The sequence below is a fragment of the Urocampus carinirostris genome, chromosome 3 (genome assembly GCF_059441175.1).
Source record: "Urocampus carinirostris isolate Australia breed hairy pipefish chromosome 3, RoL_Ucar_1.0, whole genome shotgun sequence".
Lineage (NCBI taxonomy): Eukaryota > Metazoa > Chordata > Actinopteri > Syngnathiformes > Syngnathidae > Urocampus > Urocampus carinirostris.
The window spans coordinates 61930311-61953946 of NC_142351.1; the positions used below are offsets into that span (position 1 = coordinate 61930311).

Consider the following 23636-nt stretch of genomic DNA (forward strand, 5'->3'; position numbering starts at 1 on the left):
AAAGCTTTCTGATTGGCACTCTGTGAGGAATGTGTTGCCACGCTTTCACGTAATCGGATCAAGTAAGGAAAAAAATGCAATACTTTGCACAAAGATTGACCTCCTCCATCTACCACCTCAGTTCCTGCTGCTTATTGCATTTCTCTTCACTGTTTCTGTTTACGGAAAAAGCAAAAGGCTAGTGACACAAAATACATAAACTTTTAAAATTAAATACTGAGGATAAGCGGTGCAGCTGATGAGATGAGAGGTCAAATGAATGTAACTACATTATAATAACAAATCAATTGCACCTCACCTCCCAAAACATGGACTAGGGTTATTATTTGTATGGAATATACAGATAATAAAAATATTTTCTTTTGTTTTGTAATTTTCTTAGAGTCTAAGGGAAAATAAAGTGACATTCTTTTTTCTCGGATTTATGTTAAAGGTCGTTGACATTGAAGAGGCGCAGTTCTAGCAATTAGCCATCAGGTGGCGGCATAACGCAACAGAACAACATCTCACTAGGGAAGGCCTTAGTGGGTGATCATCACTTTTTGAACTTTTTTTAAAATTTAGTATTCAATTTATTTAGATTACTATTTATTTTGTTATTGTTATTTTATCCACCTATCGGATATATATTTGGAATACTTTTTCTTTGAACTAATTTGAGTCACCTCACTTTGTCTTTCAGCAAGCAGCTGAGCTTTTGTGCACCTATGCAACCTTTGCATCATGGGAAACGTGGTTTCCGATTAATCCGGCAATGTGGTTAAAGATAAAGAGTAATTCAACTATTAAAATTCTGACGATATATTCTTGTCATTTTTAAACAGCGATTACGTTTAGTGGTTGAAAAAGGAATTAAAATATAAGGTACAAGTGTTTATGGTAATACATTTTCTTTTTGGGGTACAGTACACAGTTTGTGATTATATTTGTGATGTTATCCAGACTTAATAGGATTTCAACGGCCAATTAATGATTATTTAAAAGAATGATTACCGTATTTTCCGCACTGTAAGGCGCACCCAAAAGTCTTAATTTTTTTCAAAAGCTGACTATGCGCCTTATAATACAGTGCGCCTTATATATGGCTCAATATTAAATCACAAGGTCTCGCAACTTACGCAACAGCCGCCGACTCGATTTTCCCCCCGAACGTGGAGTAGTCCGCGGTGTATGATGGGATTTATATACCGGCGTTTCATTGGCTAACCAATGTGTCAATCATCATTTGAATCGATCTTTATTGGCTTAATTTATTCGGAGCCTCGGATAGGCTAGAGAGCTAAAACAAACCCTGCGATTGGCCGAAAAAGATGTGTCAATCATCCGTTAAATCGATCGCTATTGGCTGAAGTTATCCGGAGCCTCGGATATGCTGGAGGGCAGAAACAAACCCTGCAATTGGCCGAAAAAGATGTGTCAATCATCAGTCAAATCGATCGCTATTGGCTGAAGTTATTCGGAGCCTCGGCTTGGCTAGAGGGCCAAAACAAACCCTGCAATTGGCCGAAAAAGATGACTGAATAGCAAGCTTGCTAAACTACGCCATAAAGAAACATGTTTCATTAGTCTGTATTTGTAAACATTTTACTCTCCTGGATTTACTACACTCACGGTTGTAAGAAGACCATGATTGCGTATCATTATTGAACGTGAGAACTTAGGTGAGCTATGCGGCTTTCTATTTTCCCGGTATCTTGTTTTAGAACGATCTTGATGTTGCTGTGATGAGTTGAGTGAATTAAACTCAATTCCAAGTGTTTATTGTCATATGCACAGTAAAGTTGCGAGCGAAAAAGAAAATACAAACTAAGGAATGGATGGCATTTCTTGAATCCCAAGACTTTAACCTTCCGAATGATATTTGAAACGATGCATTTGAGTGACATCGTACGGACACCGCATCCGCACGTGTCTACGACATGTATTTGCTTCTTTGCAAGCTTTGGGAATGTTAAGGGAGTAAACAGTTTGACTGAACTATCTGACTGTTTTGTCGACATTCCCATTGTAGCGCCTTATAATCCGGTGCGCCTTATCTAGGGAAGATATAGGACCAAAAACTATTTTTTGGGGGTGCGCCATATAGTGTGGAAAATACGGTACTTTGCCAATCACTATAATTAATCAAAATAAAGAAAAAAATTGTTTAATGTATATTGTTTGTATTGTTCTCTATCTTTCAGAAAGCATCAGAGTAGTTGTGCGAACGTGCACGCCAGACTATTGCAAAATGGGAAGTAGTTTTTGATCATACGCATTGTGATTTCAGTTAAACAGTAATTCAACAACAAAAATACATTAAGACAATTGGTAAGAATATAAATAGCAGTAATAATAATATTTATCTATCCATCTATCTACCCTGGTCATATCCCTGAAGAGGGGTGACCGACAGCAAGACAAATCATACAAAAATCAAGAAAATGAAAGAAATTAAAAAAATAAAACGGGAAAAAGTAGAAAAAAAACCACACAACAATTTTTGGAACATGGCCAACCCAAATGCCCAAACACCCAAACAAGTTAAGCATCTCCACATCCAAGTTGGTCATGCTTTCGTCCCTCCAGATGAAACAGGACACAAGAAAGCAGCCATGTCACTCGGGTCAGGGTGACACAGCACACTCTTCTGTTCAACAGCAGGGCCCGACAGCATTCACTGGTTTACCCCTGCCGCATCATACGGGTGCCCTGCCAATCCCTTAGAACGCGTCCAAACATCACACTAACCTTTCCACTCATTTTTATCACCAACAAAAATAATAATAATAATATTTTAAATAATTATAATAATAATATAAATATAAAAAATATAAAATAATAATGATATAAATATGAAAAATATAAAATAATAATATAAATGATAATATTCATCTAAATATTAATCTAAAGCACTAATTAAAGGCGGAGCGCATAGTTTGAGTTCTCCTTAAAAAGTTTACAAAATTTATTTTTTTCTCTATTAAGTATGGTTTAACAATGCCAAACTTATTTCAAAGAGCCTTTATATTTTATCCCCCACGCCTCTCTGCTCTTATCTCACTTTTACCCTCAATGTTACGACCGTGGAGCGCAATACACTGGAGGAAAGGAGGTGGGGGAATGTGGGCTGGAGAGTGATTTTTTTTTTTATTGCATTACAGAAAATACACCTTTATCACAATATTGTCGTTTTCTGAGACAATCCAGTAATAAAGAAAAGTAGACCCAGCTCACATAAATTAGAGTGGAAGGTTTACACAATCCTGACTTTGCCAGCTAAACTGAGCATGACTGGGCACAAAAAGGTGGATTTTTCACTTCTCACCATTATCCCTGGCAGTCGTCGGCTCGTCTAAAGCCATCTGCTCAGCCAATTCGGACAGAGATTCGTCAACGGGCCGAGCGCTTCGCAAAGTCATGGACAGCCTCCGTTTGATGATCTTCATCCGGTCCATCTTCTCAGATGTAATGCCAGGAGGCCTTAAGAGAAAAAAAATACAGTTGTCATGCCATAGTTGTGGCCAATGTAAACGTTGTCATTCCTCTTCATTGCAGAGTCACGATGCTGCAGTGCAGCCTCTGTGTATTTTTAACCGTCATTTTAATTGTGTTTGCTCGTTCAGTAAAATTTCTCATTGTGATGTGCGGCAGGCAGAATCATTGCAGGGGGAAAACATGTGCTGGCAAAGCCCAAAAACACATATAGTAAAACATAATGGTAAATATATTAGGGATGCATGATATTTATTGGGTCAGAACCTGTGATCAAGAGTCAGGCATGAAAATGGCTCAGTGGTAAACAAGTGGAAAGGCAGAGGAGGAATGTTTTTTTACTCTACACCAGGGGTGGGCAATTAATTTTTATCAGGGGCCGCATGAGAAACCTGAATTGTGTCAGAGGGCCACCAACTTTCTTTCATTGTAAAATGCTCAAATTAAATATTTTGAATAGCTGATGCTGATAATCAGAAGAATATAGCACTCTGTAAATATTTATATTAGGCTATGTGAAATTGTGGTGTATTGGTTAAATAAGAAAAACAATCATTGAACCAGTGCAATTTATTTTTAACTTGTTAATTTCCACAAACAATAACTTGTAACGTTCTCCACCTCATGTTACCTCTTCAGTGAGAATAATCCAGTCTGTTCTGGGCTTGAACAAGGGCATTGGAATCTGGCGGAATGTCTGAAGTGGCTATGCGAAGGACAGCTGAGAGGTGGTCAACAGTCATAGAGGATCTATGTTTGGATTTATTAAACTTCATAACTGAGAATGTCTGTTCACAATGATAGGTAGATCCAAAGAGGACTAGGATCCTCTGAGCATGCTTCCTCAGGTGTGGAAAGTTCTCCTCTTTGAGGGAGTAAAAATCCAGCAGTGAGACTGACTTGAAGTGATCTGCCAAAAGTGTGTCAGACTGCAGATCTATGAGTTCCATCTGAACTTCACTTGGGGCATCATCCACACTGCAGTTGAAGGGAGAAGAGACCATGTGCATTTCACTCTCAAGAGTTTTGAAATCGCCTTGAAAACTCTGCATGCAATGTTTCTAACATGGTTGAGTACTTTTGGAGGTGATCGCCTGATCTTTTGGCTTCCTTAAGTGTTGGCAAGTGGGTCAGAATGTTGTCCTTCACTTGGCTTGAGAGAAGCTACAGTTTTCTCATAAAAGCCTTCACTGCACTGTACATCTCATGCACAAAAAGGCCCTTGCTCTGCAGTTTGACATTAAGTTCGTTCATTAGTGCGGTCACATCCACAGTGAATCCGAGGCCTGCCAACCAGTCTTCATCTGAAAGTTCTGAGACGTCATGACCTTTCTGAACACAGAACTCCTGAATCTGGTTTCTCAGGTCCCAGACACTTTTCAGAATTTTGCCAAGGCTGAGCCACCTAACAGTGCAGTGATAGCTTATGTCACCATATTCAGCCTCATTTTCCTCCAACAAAGCAACAAACTGTCTGTGATTTAAAGCTCTCGCTCTGATGAAGTTAACTATTTTAGTGACAGAATCAACAACATGTTTCATTTTTAACACTGTCTTACACAACACTTCCTGATGTATGATACAATGCAAAAATGTCAATTTCTGATCAGGGTTCATTTCTGTCACTTTATCCTGCATTCTCTTTAAAAGTCCAACATTTTTCCCGGCCAGATTTGGACAACCATCTGTTGTCACACCTGCAAGCTTGTTCCATTTCAGTTCTAACATGTCCATACATCCATACATGCATTTACCTCTCTGAACAAGTCATTACCTGTGGTTGTCCCTTTTATTGACTGCAAGGATGCCAACTCCTCCGTGATTTGAAAGTCTGCGGTTATCCCACGTAAGAAGATGAGCAGCTGGGCGGTGTCACGTACATCGCAGCTCTCATTCAAAGCCAGAGAAAAAAAGTCAAAGTCCGCCGCTCTTTTCCTCAGCTGAAGCTCTAAATTTCCCGTGATTTCCTCAATCCGCCTCGTTACAGTGCGTCGGGAGAGTGAAACGTTCTCAAACGCGCCCTTTTTTTCTGGGCACATCAGCTCAGCAGAGTCCAATAAACACTCCTTAATAAACTCTTCGTCGGAAAATGCCCTACTTTTTCTGGCGATTTTATGAGAAATTACATAACTTGTCCTGACGGCTGCATCTCTGGAAGTGTGAAGTTTAGTGAAAAATCCTTGTTGGGTTTGTAGTTTTGCTAGCAATGCATCAGACTCCCTTGCACGCTCTTCACCAGACAGGTTTCTGTATTCATCTTCATGCTTGGTCGTGTAGTGGCGATTCAAATTATATTCTTTAAACACAGCAACCTGTGTACCACAGACTAAGCACACTGCTTTACCTTTAATTTCTGTAAAGAAATATTTGGCAGCCCATGTCTTGTTGAAAATACGGCATTCGTTATCAACTTTTCTTTTCTTGGGGTGTGCCGACATCTTGAGGGTACCCTGGCGAACAGTATCACCTTCACTCACTCAAGTGAATACGCGCGTGAAGGCGCTACGTCTATGACGTGTATATGTAGTCAAAATAAAATTTCAAAATAAAAGTTTAATTTTTTTTTTTTATTTATGGTGTTTATGATTGGTCTTACGCGGGCCGGACAGGGACGTACAAAGGGCCGGATGTGGCCCGCGGGCCGTAATTTGCCCAGGTCTGCTCTACACTATGCAACCCCACATCGTATTAAGATTTTTACGAAGGATGGACCGATATGGGTTTTTCAGGGCCAATACCGATACTGATTATTAATATTAAAAGGAGACCGATGACCAATATTTGGAGTAGAAAATCATTTGCTTTAAGAGCTTAGAATTGTCCATATAAATCTTTGATAACGCAAAAAGAAACAAAGAATATTTGTTTTAAATTCAAATAAAACGATAATAGCTCTCTGAAACCCTTACAGTAAATAAACTGGAACTTTAACACAACTAAGATGACTAATCTTTCACCCAAAACGAAAACTAACCGTGCAGAATATAAAATTAGGCTGAGCAGTAACTCATAAAAAGGGCACATAAAAACGTAAATAGGTCACTGATTTTTTACAATAAATTATTAAAAATATCAACACAACTATCCATCCATCCACCCATTTTCTGCATCGCTTATCCTCAGTAGGGTCGCGGGGGTGCTGGAGCCCATCCCAGCCATCCTCGGGCAGTGGGCAGGGGACACTTTCTCAGTCACACGTAGGGACAATTTAGGGGGAACCCACGCAAGCACGGGGGAAAACATGCAAACTCCACACAGGAAGTTTTGATCTCATGACCTTAGACCTGTGCCGCACACGGGCTAACCACTGCGCAGCAGTGCTGCCTCAATACAGCGAGCACTACTTAAACAAAACAACTTAAAACAAAAAGTGCATCAGAATTTCAACGGAGCTCGCAGATTGAAGTGTAGGAACTCCCGTTTCAGAACCAGATATAAAAATGTATGTTACGGTAACAGCTAATCACTCTGCCTTCCACTTCAGCGTGCTTTTTATGCTCTATCAATCACAATACACACGCTTGATTGACGAACTAATGTTATGATAAGAGCTAATATATCAGTCTCCACCTGAATGTGCCTCTCTAAAACAAGTTAACTACTTAGTTACGCTTTTCTACCACAGACTTTTCAAAATCAGCGCTCTTAAATCATTGACATGATGGGAATCAGGGGGCAGCAGTTTTTTGCAGTTTTCACCATCCGGAGAAGAAGGAATCAAACTTCAATTACAAGACCTTTGTGGCCCTTCTTTGGTAGTTTAGCTCTGTCAATGACACTTAGGTTACATTTGCCAGATGGAGTTACCTCTCTTTGCATTACCATTTAGAAAAATATGTATACAGTATATATATATATATATATATATATATATATGTATTAGGGCTGGGAAATATGTCACGATTACGATTTGCGTTATAATTTTAAATTTCACGTGTGAAAATATATTACTGTAACGATTAAATTTCGGCCCTAGGCACGCCCCTGGGTGTCAGACCGCACTGTTCCAACAAACGAAGAAGAGTCAATTTTGTTTCCTGTGGCTAACGTGGCGTAGCATGCTAGCGATGGGAAAGAAAAAGGCAACACGCTTAGGTGGACCGTTTCGCTTTAAAACATTGCCCGATGAGTATATTGACAGGGCGAAAGTCATATGTATGCTGTGCAAAGCTAAATTTAATTACTATCAGAGAACTTCTTCCCTGATATATTACTTGAAAGCCAAGCGCCCCAGTGCGGTGTTACAAACAACGAACCTCATCAAACAACTTTAAATCAGTTTGGTGCAAGAGACGGGTGTTCTACATAAGGAACTTAAATATTTTGTATATGGAAAATTTGTCTTTGACACCACAAGCTTTAAGCACATCTCCTTTACTTGGTGCGCATTTTTTGTTGAAATATTTACGAGAGCTTTACAGCACATTCACAGTTCAACAGTGTTGACATCAAGTACTTGAATATTTTTGTTATGAAAGCTATCTTTGGTATTACAGTATTTATGCCCGTTCACGCATGGGTATAGCGTTGGTATAGGCCTATACCATTTGGCATAATACATGTAATCTTTTTTTTCTATGCATATTTTTTCAGATTTACTGCCTTTTGTGAAATCTGGATTAAATTGCGATTCATTTATTTCAAAACGAAGATTAGTCAATTTATTTTAATCGATTCCCACCCCTATATTATATATATATATATATATATATATATATACAGTGAAGAGAATAAGTATTTAAACACCCTGCTATTTTGCTATTTCTCCCACTTAGAAATATTGGAGGGGTCTGAAATTTTCATTGTGGGTACATGTCCACTGTGAGAGAGATAAACTGAAAAGAAAAATCCATAAATCACAATGGCTCACTCCAAAGATTTTTGATTGGGTTCAGGTCTGGAGACTGGCTGTGTCATGCTAGAACCTTGGTATGCTTCTTACGGAGCCAATCCTTGATTTTCCTGGCTGTGTGCTTCGGGTCATTGTCGTGTTGGAAGACCCAGCCACAACCCATCTTCAATGCTCCTATTGAGGGAAGGAGGTTGATCCCCAAAACCTCACAATACACTGCCCCAGTCATCCTCTCTTTAATGCAGTGCACTTGTCCTGTCCCATGTGCAGAAATACAACCCCAAAGCAAGATGCTACCACCCCCGTGCTTTAGAGTAGGCATGGTGTTTTTCGGATTGTACTTTTCATTGTTCTTCCTTCAAACACGCTTAGTGGAATTATGACCAAAAAGTTCTATCTTGGTCGCATCTGACCACAAAACTTGCTCCCATGACTCCTCTGTATCATCCAAATGGTCATAGGCAAACTTAAGACGGGCCTTGACATGTGCTGGTTAAAGCAGGGGAAAATTTCTTACCATGTATGATTTCAAACCATGACTTAGTGTATTACCTTCAGTAACCTTGGAAACGGTCATTGACCAACTCCTGTCGTGGAGTTCCAGGCTGATTTCTCACCTTTCTTAGAACCATTGAGACTCCACAAGGTGATATCTTGCATGGGGCTCCACTCCGATTGAGATTGACAGTCATGTTTAGCTTCTTCCATTTTCTAATCATTGCTCCAACAGTGGACCTTTTTTCACCAAGCTGCTTAGCAATTGCTCCGTAGCCCTTTCCAGCCTTGTGGAGGTGTACAATTGTTTGTGTCCCTGGTGTCTTTGGACAGCTCTTTGCAATGTTAAAAGTTAAAGTCTTACTGATTGTTTGGTGTGGACAGGTGTCTTTGTGCAGCTAACGACCTCAAACAGGTGCATCTGATTCAGGATGATATATGGAGTGCAGATTGACTTCTAATGGGCGGACTAACATGTTTTTTTGGGTCAGAATTCTAGATGATACACAGGTGTTCAAATACTTATTTGCAGCTGTATCACAAAAATAAATTGGTAAAAAAATCATGCATTGTGATTTCTGGATTTTTTTTGTTTTTTAGTTAATCTAGCTCACAGTGGACATGGCACCTACAATGAAAATTTCAGATCCCCCACACCCCCAAGATTTCTAAGGGGGAAAAATAGCAATATAGCACTGTGTTCAAAATCGTATTTTCTTCACTGTATACAGTGGGACCTCGCTACTTCGTGCTTCGACATTCACGGCTTCAGAGCTTCGCGGGCCTAAAAAAATAATAATAATAAAATAAAATTAAAAATTAAAAAAAAAAAATTAGGCATTTTTGAAGGGGCTTCGCTACTTTGTGGTTCCATGTTCGCGGGTTCAGATCTTCGCAGGTCTAAAACCTAATAATAATAAAATAAAACAATAAAAAAAAAAAAAAATTAAGCATTTTTGAAGGGGCGTCGCTACTTTGGGTATAGCTAAAATAATGACACTAGATAAGAATTATTTATTTTTTTCTTAGCCAAGGTATGTACATTGTTCAGTATTGGAGCGGTTATACAATGTTTAAGTGACATAAAATCACTAAAATTTTATGCACTTTTTGCAATATCATGTCAGTGTTTCAATGCTCATAACAATATCTAGTCAATAGTCATCATAGTTATTACCAAAAACCAAAATAGATTGTGATTTGATGAAGTTAAGCTCTTTTTTTACTGGAGATGTATAACGTTATTAGGTTTTAAATCAGGGGATGGTGTCATAATAGTCTGGTTTTCAAGTATCTGTGGTCTGTGCAGCCCTTTGAGACTCTTTGTGTTTCAGGGCTATACAAACAAACATGACTTGACTATTATAATTGTACACGAGAATAAAGACACACATATAAATAATCGACTTTGTGTACGGGTTTATTTTAATGCTATATTTTTGGGGTTATTGGTAGGAAAAAAACAGTTATGGACTGTTAAGTGTCAGCAACTTTAATAATGAAGTCTCTTACCGTAAATCTTTGAATGATTGTATAGTTGAACCTAATCTCCTTGTCTAAATAATAGAGTCTGGGAAAACATGCAAATGATGGGGGGAGGGATCCCGATTAATCCTCGTCTGCTTTGAAATGATCCGATTTTATCGCCTTTGCTCTCGTCAGTGTGTTCTAGGTGTCACTTTGCATTACTGAGATTGTTAACTGAGAGCATCTTCTCGTGAAGAAAAAGCAGTTGTCACAATCACAATTCGCAGGATTTGAATTTTGTCTCAGCTGAGTGCCGCCTAATAGGCCTGGATGACAGAGCGCTCCAAAGAACGAATAGCTTTTGTTCCATATTGCAACGTTGGCTACAAAGACAAAAGAATGTGCGCTCGTATGTGCTCGTATGCTGTTGGGAGCGTTAGCCACAAGCACTTATGGATGAGATGTGAAGGAGCAGGAAGTGGACGGATACAAAAATACTCTGCTGCAGCCTCTAGCTGCAGGCCAGAGACGCTCTGTAGAGGGAAAAGGCTTGAAAAAAATGGAAGTCACGTACACGGCAGTTCATGCATTTATGAATTGTTTATTTCCCTCAGGACTTTCCTGCATAGCATCTACATCACAAGCTTTAAAAGTCTACCCCCCGTTCTTAAATAGCTTGACCCACATCTGTACAATTAATTTTTTAGTGTGGTTGAAGGCGGATTATAATTGACTGCTGCGATTAAACAAGTAACTTAAATAATTTAATTGCAAAGATTCTGTTCATGTAGTGACACTGTTACTGAATGTCACCCATGCCTTGGTTAAGAAAAATATCACTCAGTTTTATGTAAGTTTTACACATTAGTACCCATAATAAATGTAAATAAACATAAAAATGCTGATGCATAGAGGCAAAACTATATTGGGCTTTTGGATATGGATACATTTGTATATGTGTTAATTTTGTTTTGTTTGTATTTACAGTAAGACTATGCAGCTTTGGTTAAAATGTCTACAAAGAGTAGTGTTTGAGACTTGAGCTTGATTTCATCAATCATTTTATCAACACTGTCAGCAACAACTATAATGACAAAATATTGCTATGGGCAATGTAACACTGACATTTAAATATTGCAGAAAGTGTCAAGTATATGATTATGAGTGTGTTCATTATAAGTGAAAATATGCTACCTCTGGACACTCTACAAGTTATGGCTGAGCTTTCTAGTGACTTGCTCATATTAAAGAGCGCTAGAGAGGAGATACAACCAAGTATAGAATTGAAAATATATTCTAATAAGTAGCGTAAATGCAAATAATCTTCTTAACAAGTAGCCACAGGTGATTGAATATTACAGAGTGGCGTTAATGGCCAGGATGTCCAATGCTTCGCAGACGTTATGAAGAGGTAGAGAGGAGACATGACCAAGTTAAGCAACTACCTGCATTAAAAAGATGAATTGGGGTTCATGCCCAAACACAGGAATGCAATAAAAAAATAAAACAATAAAAAACATTCGAAAATCTAAATCCGGAGCCAGGCAACTGACTATAGCCGAGCTCTCCAGTGCCTTATGTACATTAGGTAGGTAGAAGAGACGACCAAGTAGTGCCACTACTTCTAGAGAAAATTAGATTATATTCCAATGAGGAACATAAATGCTTCAAATATTTTTTCATAAGTAAAGTCAACTGATTGAATATTAGAGCGTGGCATCAACTGACTAAGGATCAGGTCTTTTTTTCTTTTGAACTGATAACTGTGATTTGCAACATTAGCAGATACTGTAAATTGAGTTTATGACCACTGGCCTACAGCGTCTGGAAATGCTTGATGGCATGCTATAATGTATTTTTCATCCTTCACAGTCTGACTCGTCATCAGATACACAAAAAATGGTTTCCCTCTTCATGCTTTATTTTGCGTTTCTTTTTATCTTTTAGTATGACTTTCTGTTTACTCCATTCTCTAACATTCGTCTCTGGTACTGTGAGTAAACATGGGAAAATTAGATAAAATTTAATGCTTGTTCATATATAATTCACTGGTGGTCTAATGGTAAGGATTCGGCATGCTCACAGCCGCGACCCGGGTTTAATTCCTTTTGCATCCAATGTTTTCGGTTTGTGGAAGAGATACTTCTTAACTGATCTATCATTGCACCAAAACACTTTATACAACCATAAAACCTGGAGTATAACGCGCACCCAGACTTTGAGTTATTTTTCAGGTTAAAAAAAAAAAAAAGCAATATACACGAATAAAAACGGTATGTGAAGAACTGCTTCTAGGAGTCTGAATTTTTGCTGGTTCACTGAGAATATTTTAGCCCTACTTCTAATAATTACAACCTAGTAATAGCATAGTAACCATTACAATAGCATACGTTTTTTTTTAGAAAGGGCAGCTCTTTGCGCTAATCAGGAACAAAAAAGTAATTTTCAGCCTAAAAAAGGTTGGGAACTCCTGGACAGAAGGCCAACCCGGAAAGACACAATGTTGCAGAATAAATGAAGTAGATGTGTCACCCCATAGAACAATAAAACAACAGAACAAAGGTTTGTAGGTCAAATAACCAAACGTGAAAGCCAATTGCCACGAACCTTGCTATTCTTTGTTTAGCTGTCTTTGTTTATTGCTCCTAAGAAGTGAACGTGCGGATAATTGCTCGTGGGGTTACAGTAAGACAGGTGCAAAAGACACGGGACGAGTAAGAAATTTATTCAGGACGGAACATTTGGGTTGCTAGGTTACATGCCTGCACTAAAACCACAATTTCTTTCCCTCTCAAAAGTTAAAAACAGAAAGAAATAGACACATCACCAATCTCCCTTTTCACGGTGCACACTGAATAGATAAATGAAGTTGCTACATTATGCTTCGACAATCCGCATCCCCAGAGATGCCCATAAAACCTAGACAACATTTAAGAAAAATGAATTATTTCCAGAAAATGAATCAAATAGAAGAAAGAAACATACAGAAGAACCAAATTTACTGAGATTTTCAAAATCTAAGGCATAAAAGATGAACCAACACAAGCTCAACTTTGCTTAGCTTTACATCAAAACAAAAAAGGAAGAACAAACATTTGTTGTTGAAACACAAACCAACTTGCATTGAACACAACATTAAAGAAGCACAATGCAGGATATGTTGGAATATCAACTAGTTGTAAGTAAACAAAACATAATAGAAAGGAAGGAAAACACTCTCGCATTGAGAGAACAACTACATAATATTCCAACAGCAACCAGCTCTAACAGAATAAAATATGAAAGTGGGACAATGCAAGAAACATTTCCACATGTAGACAAACCCGAAACAAGAGTGCCACAATGACAAAACGCTGAAATAAAATGCAGCCACACTACCTAGATCCAATTGAACAAAAATAAAAAACAACTTGAAAGGAAGACAAGGCACTAAGGCAGGATATGTTGGAACACAAACAAGATCGCACTTGAAAAAAAACCACGACAATACGATTTTCAGGAATAATTGGAATGCCTATTAGTTCTAACAGAAAAAAACACAGAAGAAAGAGGACACAGACAATATACACAGGCCTATATAGAACAATGACATGATATTCTGATACCAAGCAGCAACCATTAAATTTAACAACACAATATCAGACTCCTTGTGATTAAGGGCTATACAAATAAACATGACTTGACAAGAACAATTTCACATTAAAACAGAACAACAAAGAGATTGTCATGATGACAAGATAATGCTACACCACTAACTAGCCCTAACTGCAAACAACAAGAGAGACACAAAGCAGGATACGTTACGACACTGTTAAAATCTAAATGAACAAAACATGAACACAAACGCAGGATATTGTGGAAAACAAACTTCCTCCTACTGAGCCAAAACATGAAATAGGACAACATGTTGGAACACAAACTAGCACTACTTGAACAACACATGAAAAGAGAACACACAGAATATGGTGGGATACCAATTAGTTCAATCAGAACAAAATAAAAAAGGAAGAGGACACAAGGCACATACTCACTTGTAGTTAGAAAGATTACCTAATGTTCCAACACTAACATATCTAACAGAACAAAACAAGAAAGAAAGATGGCGCATGAAAATAATTCTGACATGCAGGCATAATAATAACGAGACTATGAAATATAATGCAGGCACACTAACTAACTCTAAATGAACAAAACATGAAAGAGGCATAGGGTATGATGGAATAGGTCAATGCAGGATATGTTGGAACACAAAATAACTGGCACTGAACAAAACATATTTAGGATATGTTGGAATACCAATCAGGTTTAACTGAACAAAACATGAAATAAGAAGGATGAGGAAACTCACTCACACATGGATTAAAAAAAAAAAACTCCAACCCATACCAGCTTTAACAGAACAAAATGTCAAACAAAGACGACAAATGAAACATTCCGACACAAGGTCAGAAATCAACAAGAGTTCCATGGTACGGTTCCTTAGCTCTCGCCGCAGCTTGGGTTTGTTTCCTGATGCATACAGTCTTTTGCGATTTTCGTCAGCGATGTTTATCGCTGGAAAATTCATTGACCCAAATACAGCACCTTCATTATACAGGTATGGTTGCCATTGATTTTTGATGGAACTGCAGTTTCAAGAGCCTATTCCATTCTGGCCCTGGTGCTATGGAATGTTCGATCTGCAACCTCAGTGAAACGATTTAAATCTCGGCTTGAAAAAAATGTATATTCTATTGTTTATGAGTCACCTATATTTCATGTTGACGATGTCTGCGTACTGTTTGTTGCAACATCTATTGCAGCCTGGTCATCCTGGAATGGGGATTACCTCATGTGCGGTCCCTTCAATGTTTCTTCATTTTTTCTCATGTTGAGGTTTTTGAGTTTTTCCTTGCCCTTATGTAGGTTTTAGATCAGGAGACTGTGTAATAATAGTCTGTACAGCTCTTTGAGACTTTTTGTTATTAGGGGCTACACAAATAAACATGACATATTGACATTCTGCCTTTTATTTTTTGCCCGATTCAGTTAGTGTAACTTAGAGTAAGTTTGTGTTTCACATATCCTGCATCTCCTTCTTTCATGTTTTTTTTCTGTTACAGGTAATTACTGTTTGAATATTTCGGTATAATTGGATACGCGTGTGATTAGGCTTTCTGTGTCATCTTATTTCAGATTTTGTTTTGTTTAGTGTCCCAACATATTTCTGTACTGTCGTTCTTTTTTTTGTTGTGTTAGTGTCAGTTAGTATTCTACCATTTACTGTGTGTCCTTCCTTTCAAGTTTTCATCTGTTGGAATTTGTTGATGTTCAAACATTATTTGGTATTTATCTCCATGTTACTTACTTTTATGTTTTGAACAGTTACAGTTAGTTGGTGTTCAAACATATTGCAGTTGTTCTGCTCATGATTCGGATTGCTTTTTTGTGCGTTGTTCAATTAAGGCTGGTTGGTATTCCGACATATCCTTTATCTTATTTGTTTTAATATTTTGTTCTACTGGAGCTAGTTAGTGTTTCAACAATGTGTCGCAATTCTATCCATCGTTTCCTGTGGCCTCTTCTTTCATGTTCTGCTGTTAGATGTAGCTTGTGTTCAACGATATCCTTTGTTTTAACCCTTTTATGTCTTGTTCATTAATATCTAGTTAGTGTTACATCATTATGTAGCAGGGATCTGTAGTTGACCCTGTGTTGCCTTAGCTTTGAATTCTAAAGGTCCTAGTAAACTTTATTGTTCTGTTTTTGTATACTGCATGATACCATTTCTTTAACTATAAATAATTCATTTTCCTTAATCTGTTGTTGAGTTCACATTTGCGAGATCGACTTTAGGGGGTCCTAACCTGCCAATAAAACCTTCCGATTGTGCGCAGCACTACGCAAACAGTAAAAATATCGACTAAAGGACCGTCAAAATCTATCTGAATAATTCATCGCCTAACACGAAAACAAAAGTGCATTCACCTGCGCTCAATTCGTCGGCTTTTTCGGACCTCCCGGGGACGTCCTGTCACGACCCTTCCAAAGTCGGAAGCATTTCTGCATGCAAGCAATCGCCATTCATTTTTGTCCTGCGACCAGAAATTCCTCGTCCGCATTCCGGGCCTTGTGCTTCCAGCTGCTTCCGCGATCGCCCCGTGTTTTCCTGGCGCCCTCGTCCCGAAATAGGTAAACCCGTTTCGGCATGGTTGAAAAGTTTGAACCACAACTCACAACAGTCCCATTTTTTCAAGTTTTCGTGTGAGCAAACTCGTTATGACTATTTGCTCTGAAACGTTTGCTTACGTTTATTGTCACTTCAGTGCAGAGAGGCTTCGAACTCATCGTCTACCTGTACGACAGGTGATGCGTTCAGGTACTCGCTTTCAACTCAAAAAGCGAGAACAATAAAAGTGAGTGCAACTGACCTGCAGTGGTCGACTGGTGTCACCTCCCCCAGTGTGGAATCCACGCTGGGTTCCGATCCACTGCGACAAGTCCTGCAACTACTTTGCGGCAAAACGCAGCGCACCGTCCAGGAACCGGTACCGGTGATTCTCTTCGGGTGGGTGCATGGGAGGGTAAGTGACGCCAGAACCCCCTTCCGATTTAGATTTTGGTGTTTAAAAGCGTTGTAGTCCCGGTGAGTGATGCTTAGCCATATCGCTCCTGGTCTGGTGCTAGGGTTGCGTGCACGCGCCTGCGCGCGGTTGTCCCGAGTGGCGTCATCCCGGAAAACACCACAGGCGATGTATGGCACCCCCTTCCCTTAACAGAAGAAGGGAGTTCGAGTGTATTCATTCCAGAGGGGGCAGGGCCTATTTCATGGGGGAAATCAAACATAGTATATACCCAAGCGTATTTTATTATTTATCCATTCTTGCGTTTCAAACTATCACTTTTCATCAGTGGTGGGCCGTTGAAATTGATTTTTTTTAGAGAATGTACTAAAAAGTAGGAAAAAAACTGAAAGAAGTACTGAAAAGCATGGAAAAGGAACAAAAGCCAGTGAAAAGTGTGAGAAAGTACTAAAACAACTGAATCGCGTGAAAAAATACTGAAAAGCATAAAATGTGCTGAAAAGTATGTCACAGTACTAAAATGAGTAAAATAAGTACATATTACTCAAAAGTAAGGATAAGTGCAAAAAAATAATTATTGAAAAATGACCAAAAAATGAATAAAAACGACAAGAAAAACACCTAAAAATCTTCTGAAAAGCGACCAATAAAACGGCCAAAACCAGATTTAAATGAATAAATGAATGTTTATAGATGCCAGCCATAAACTAGCATCCAGTAGACAGCAGTTGGCCCGTGAGCCGCATCTTTCAGACCAATGCTTCAGACCGTTTGTTATATTTAGTGCATCCAAGTGGTACAAAAAACACCAGTAAAAAAACAATGATTTGAATAATAGGCAAATATTCATGAACTATCTTACCAATGTTATTTTTTATAAATATTTATATATAGGTCCCCGTGATCCTAATGAGGATAAGCGGTACAGCTAATGAGATGAGATGAGATATATAGGTCGATAAATATGTATTTCTTTTACATAGCAGAATCCATACCTAGTACTGTAGTCGCCGCCAGGTTTGTCTTGCATCTTGTTACACTGTGCTCATTTGGCACTGGTTTTGGTTCGCATTAGAAGACACAGTGCCATATAGTGGTCAAATATTACACATCCATCCATCCATCCATTATCTGCACCGCTTATCCTCAGTAGGGTCGCGGGGTGCTGGAGCCCATCCAAGCTATCTTCGGGCAGTGGGCAGGGGACACTCTGAACTGGTTGCAGGGCACTAAGGGACAAACAATTCACTCACTCATTTACACATAGGGACAATTTGGACCGGCCAATTAACCTAACATGCATGCCCGGAGGAAACCCACGCAAGCACAGGGAGAACATGCAAACTCCACACAGGAGCTTCGATCTCATGACCTCAGAACTGTGCCACACATGCGCTAACCACTGCACCGCCCTGCTGCCCCGAATATTACACAATGTACATTAAAAACAAATAAATTTTTCTTTGCTTTTTTTCTTCTTTTTCATGCTTTTCCCCTTCCTTTTTTTTACATTTTTCCTTTCCCTTTTCATTTTTCTTTCTATTATTTATTCTTGTTAACATTTTTAATTATTTTTTTCTCGTTTTATCTTCCCCCTTCTTTCTTTGCAAATGAATGCCCCCCCCACAAAATAAAAAAAGCTCCTTACTTCGAGTCTCCAGAATTTGTCATCGTTATACTTTTTTTTCTTGCACTACACAATACAATGACATCCAGTGGTCAAACATTGCACACAGTCCCTACAAGACAATACAATATTTAGATGCCGTATACCACATGTGACAAACAAATGGCCCGCTAGACAATGCTGAATAAAGCGTAAGGGAACATGAGCCACAATGATATGCAGTTTAAAATGTGTACACTGGATGTTGCCAAAACCAGGTATCATTTGCAAAGCACCCACTGTAGCCATATTTGCTGACTACCATTAATCATTTAGACAACATTAAGGAGACCCACCCCAATAATATTAAATTTCACTTCAAATAAAAGTTTCGGACGTGCTGTTTATACGAAAAAGAGAAAATGAAAAGAAAAAGCACCTGGGTGTCTTTTCACAAGTTTAAAGACGATTTATTTGCTTTCTACAGTGTAAATGAAATTTGACAGTGAAGTTCCGAGATTCAGGAAAACATTTTCAGAAAAAAAATCTGATCTCTTCTAAAGATTATTTTTAATGTTTTATATTGGTGTTGCCTTAGGGTGCAATATTTGACCACTAGAGGGCCCTGTTGTCTAACGCGAAGGAAAACCAGTGCCAAATGATCCCTGCGTAGCAGCTAGATGCCAGATAAACATGGCAGAAACTACTAGGTATGGATTCCACGATTAAAAAGAAATACAAACCTCTTGAGATTGGTGTGATAGTTCCTGTCCTGAAATCAATGTTGTTGTTTTTTTTTTACTGAATAACGATTTTTGATACCAATACAGGCACTAAATAGAACACACTGTCACAAATGCACAGTTGATAAACCCTACAATGGATTTAATCTTAGTGAAGGAGAAAAATATTAAATGGGGGAAAAAAACCTAACAATCGTTATTATAATGAAATTTTACATCCCTGAATAACAACGTAATAATGAGCCTCATAAAAGACCCCCAACCCAACAGTTAAGGCATACTTTTTATGCAATTATTTTCCAACACGGCCCCCTTGAGAGTGTTTGTTTCTACCGTGTGGCCCCAAGCTAAAATAAGTTTAACACCCGTGCCGTACTGAAAATGGCACAAATGAAGTCACAACCACACTAACATTGGCCAGTAGAGAGCGCACATTTATTTTCCATGTACCCGAAGTCGTCTATGTACATCCTGTTATTAGCAGGTTGTCAGGGGTAGCAAGCTAACACCGGTTATCACGTGCGCTATTTTCGGATTTCTTTAATGATGACACATCAATTCGAAAACACATTTCGATAGTTCTGTTTCGCACTTAACGTAGTTAAGTATTTTAGACAAGAAGAAATGGAAAGGGTGTCGTTAGCGATGAATCACTAGCTAGTTTTCGTCAAGACTTACATGAGCTACCCAGTCTTTTTACTTCACTGTATTTAATTGTATTTAAGTCACTAAATGGAAGAAGACATGGAAAACCTTCACGAAAATCTTCAACACGAAGATGACTCCCGGGTCCAAAGCATGGCATCTTCCTTACGCCCCACTCGCCTGCCGGTTCAGAAAAGCAGTATTTGCTCCCGGGCTTACTTCGTGGTTGTGATGGTCTTCTTCCACGTTTACATCTTGAATGTCATCGCGCTTTTACTCTTCGTGCACTACAACAATGGACCCGGGGAGATGCTCGTTGGGGAGCGGCCAACCTCGTCCCCTGTCGGCGGGGGAGACGCTCCTCTTTATCCGAGGGGGGAGGAGGATGATCCAGGTCAAGGTTTCAAACTTCCTCGGATTGAGGGGATCAGGGTATGTTAATGAGAACCCCGAAAGCAATTGACTAAAACATTGCAATCTTTGATCTCCATTTATTTTTGTTTTTAAACATAGACTAACACTTAACTTTTACAGAAGATCACAGGGATAACACTCAGTAGCCTAGATGGTAGTGTGCCCGCTTTGCAGACATGGGGACTTGAGACTTAGCGACTTGGACTCGAGTCGACTCGAGTCGCTGTTTTTATGACTTGTGACTTGACTTGGACTTGGCAATCTAAGACTCGGGACTTGACTTGTGACTTGACTTGCCCAAGAAAAAAATACTTGGGACTTACTTGGGACTTGAAGGTGAAGACTTGAGACTTACTTGAGACTTGCACATGTGTGACTTGGTCCCATGTCTGCCGCTTTGAGACTGGGAGGTCGCTGGTTCGCGCCTCGGCCGAGACATACCTAATTGGTGTAATGGCGGCGCCCTCTGTTGGCTGCGGCTGCATCGACTCGCTACAACGGGTCAGGTGTATCGACATATCGTTCTGTGTACATTGTTACAAAGAATGACAATACAAAGGAAATATCCTTTTTTTTTTTTTTTTACTGTCCTAGAATAAAATTCAATTGCACCTCCACTACATTAGGGAGCAGCAGCGCTCTCATTGATAGTGCGTGCTCAGTGGTAAAGCATCCCGCTTTGCACATGCGTTGCGAGAGAATGTGTATGAAGCGTAGGCACCAAGTGTGGCAAACACTCGAGTGATCCCATGAGAACATATTAAACGGGGATGACAAGACGGGTAAAGAGAGGCTGAGATAAAGGGGTAAATGGAGGTCTACCGAGAGCTAAGACGAGTAAGTTTATCGACGTGTATGTAGCAATCAGCTTCACTGTGACCATTGTGTTGGACATGAAAACACCGGTGTGCTTGCTATGTTTAAAAATGTTGCAGCGGACAATATGAAGCCAAATAAATCAGGCTATCGAATAATGACATTACACCAAAATCATACTGTTAAGACGCTTTTTGTTTGGGGGGGCTTAAGAAGTTTTCTTCTTTTTGTGGGGTGGGGGTGGAAGAAAATAATTGAGAGGCACTAGTCTATAGTAAGAACTACTCATACGAAATATACATCAGGGTTCCAGCAGATCCTTGAAAAGTCTTGAAGGCATTGAATTTATTATTCTAAAATTAAGGCATTAACATTTCTTAAATCCATTTTTCAAAAGTCTGCAAAATGTGAACACAGTAATAAGATTTAAATGTATTTGAACTAAAAAGATTTTGCAAGATTTAACAATTGTCTTTTTTAATAATTCACCGTTTTACTTTCTTGGCAACATCACGTGACCACAATGATGAAACTAAGGCGCCCGCTTTGAGACTGGGAGGTCGGTGGTTCGCGCCCCGGCCGAGTCATTCCTAAGACTTAAAAAGTGGTCGGCGGCGCCCTCTGTTGGCTGCGGCTGCATCGGCTCGCTACAACGGGTCAGGTGCAATCGACATTTCGTTCTGTGTACATTGTTACACAGAATGACAATACAAGGAAATTATTATTATTATTATGAAATGGGGCCTTTTGGAGTAGACTCATGTATTTGATTTACCCACATTACACACAGCAACTTCGGACAGCGGCATTTACTTTGGAAGTGGTTGTTTTTCGCCATGGCTCAAAGCTGTGGCATGCAGTGTGTACTGGGCACGATGTATTGTGTGTAAGAATTATTGTTTTGTTTTTGTTTCAATTGTGATTTTTTTTTGTCGACTTGGTCTTAAATTTGATTTCAGAAGCGATTAAAAAGTCTTAGAATGTCTTGAATTTAACTTTCCTTAAGCTGCAGGAACCCTGATACATGTATGTGATTAAATTGTAAGTAAATATGGATGTACAGGAGACACCCAGGATATGTCATGAAACCATTCTGAAGTGGAGATTGTAAGGTAAAATTGCCATATGGTGTCTATATAAACCTTTGATAATTAGTTCATGTGTTCCGAAGCCCAAGAACCCCATATAAAAAAATTAAAAGAACAAAATACTAATAGTAAGTACTACTCATGTAAAATATACATGCATATGAGTACATGACATAGATATACATGGAAAGTGAAAGAATACTTTGGTGTGACGTGATTTAAAGTAGGTACAGTGGAGTAGCAGGTGGATGCAGAGAGGGGAGGGGAGGAGACGCTGCCAGAGGATTAAAAAAATGCTTTTGAAACTTCTACTTGCGAGGCTTGTCATGCAATTAGAAGACTTTGTTGCTTTAATCTCCTCCTTATTCTTTCTGTTTCAAATGTTGAACTATGTTCGTTAGAGAGGGTAACAATGTGGGTCTCTTCTTTGTATCATTACCTCGGGTTTTATTCCACTGTTATATTTTTGCTTATTGGTTCTCCCTTTAGCATCACTGCAAATTTTTGGATCATAGCTAATGAATACAGTGCAAGCACACAAAGCTCACTAGATACTGAACTGAATGAAGAGAAAGTTATTATGAGAGGTCGTTCAGCTAAAACATTATCAACATCTTCATGAAGCCATGACTCAAACCAATAGCAGACCAGTATCTTGCATGTTGTCGATCAATAGCAAACAGGAATCTTTGATGTATTAGACATGCACAGTCATGCACACGAATGATGCAACTTATACATTTATATCTGCTTTGAGTGTCATTATAAAACCTTTTTATTGATTTAACAATTTTCATAATGTTTTCACATTTTAGGTTGGACACGTTCAGACCGTGTCACTCATGTCAGACAGAACACACAAGATGAAGACGCTCAGCCTGAAACCTCTTTTATTCGGTATGTCCAGGAATTGTTTGGTTTTAGCTGTCTATTTTTTTGCTAGATCCATGCAAACATTCACTATTACCAAATTCTCAAAGATTCAGCATTGCGCCTAGCTCTCTGAAAAAATGGATTTCTCTTTTCTTGTTACTTATTGGTGGTCTGTACAGCCTTTAGGAGGTTTTGTACTTTACACCTTTACATATAAATGTGACTTAACTTTTTCTGTTTTCGTGAAATATCCAAAACAACTAACCCACATACGACCCTTCAGGCATTTGAATGCTGCTTGCGAAGCAAAAATGGTAAAAATATAATGATGATGTATGTATAATGTAAAAAATACTACAAATACCCAGTGTACCTTCATACCCCCACTTCTCTCTCTTAAAAATATATTTTTCACAAAACATTATTGTGTGATGTTCTTAAAGCCAAGATTGCGGGCAACAGTTCGGTAGCCTAGATGCTAGGGCGCCCGCTCAGAGACTGTGAGGTCGCTGGTTCAAGCCTCGGCCGAGCCATACCTTACAACATTGATACTCATTGCCTCGGCATTAAGGGTTGGAATTGGGGGTTTGGTCACCTAAT

The 23636-nt window shown here is 38.9% G+C and overlaps 2 protein-coding genes and 1 long non-coding RNA gene across 8 annotated transcripts in view; 1 reads left to right on the top strand and 2 right to left on the bottom strand.

The window, feature by feature from the left end:
• LOC148370366 (cyclin-dependent kinase 17-like) overlaps positions 1-20176 on the bottom strand; it is a 75486-nt gene extending 55310 nt beyond the window's left edge. For 2 of the 6 annotated variants that reach the window (XM_088332858.1, XM_088332857.1), the window contains exons 1-3: positions 19954-20176; positions 16699-17038; positions 3308-3462 (exon numbers count right to left, since the gene is read on the bottom strand). In XM_088332858.1, the coding sequence (XP_088188984.1) occupies positions 3308-3462; positions 16699-17038; positions 19954-20005 (547 nt within the window). In that variant the 5' untranslated portion in view covers positions 20006-20176. Of the gene's footprint in view, positions 1-3307; positions 3463-16255; positions 16593-16698; positions 17039-19953 lie in introns of those variants that run through there. The other 4 variants (XM_088332860.1, XM_088332859.1, XM_088332861.1 and 1 more) reach the window with 4 other exon arrangements.
• On the bottom strand, positions 4030-6130 carry LOC148370367 (uncharacterized). The gene is made up of 2 exons (XR_015850113.1): positions 5249-6130; positions 4030-4452 (listed from the first exon to the last, which is right to left on the bottom strand). It is a non-coding gene; the product is annotated as an uncharacterized LOC148370367 (long non-coding RNA).
• The window catches only part of LOC148370368 (transmembrane prolyl 4-hydroxylase-like), a 33479-nt gene continuing 26104 nt past the window's right edge, over positions 16262-23636 (top strand). Inside the window, exons 1-3 of the mRNA XM_088332884.1 lie at positions 16262-16459; positions 16634-16851; positions 22979-23060. Of these exons, the coding sequence (XP_088189010.1) occupies positions 23006-23060 (55 nt within the window). The 5' untranslated portion in view covers positions 16262-16459; positions 16634-16851; positions 22979-23005. The remainder of the gene's footprint in view (positions 16460-16633; positions 16852-22978; positions 23061-23636) is intronic.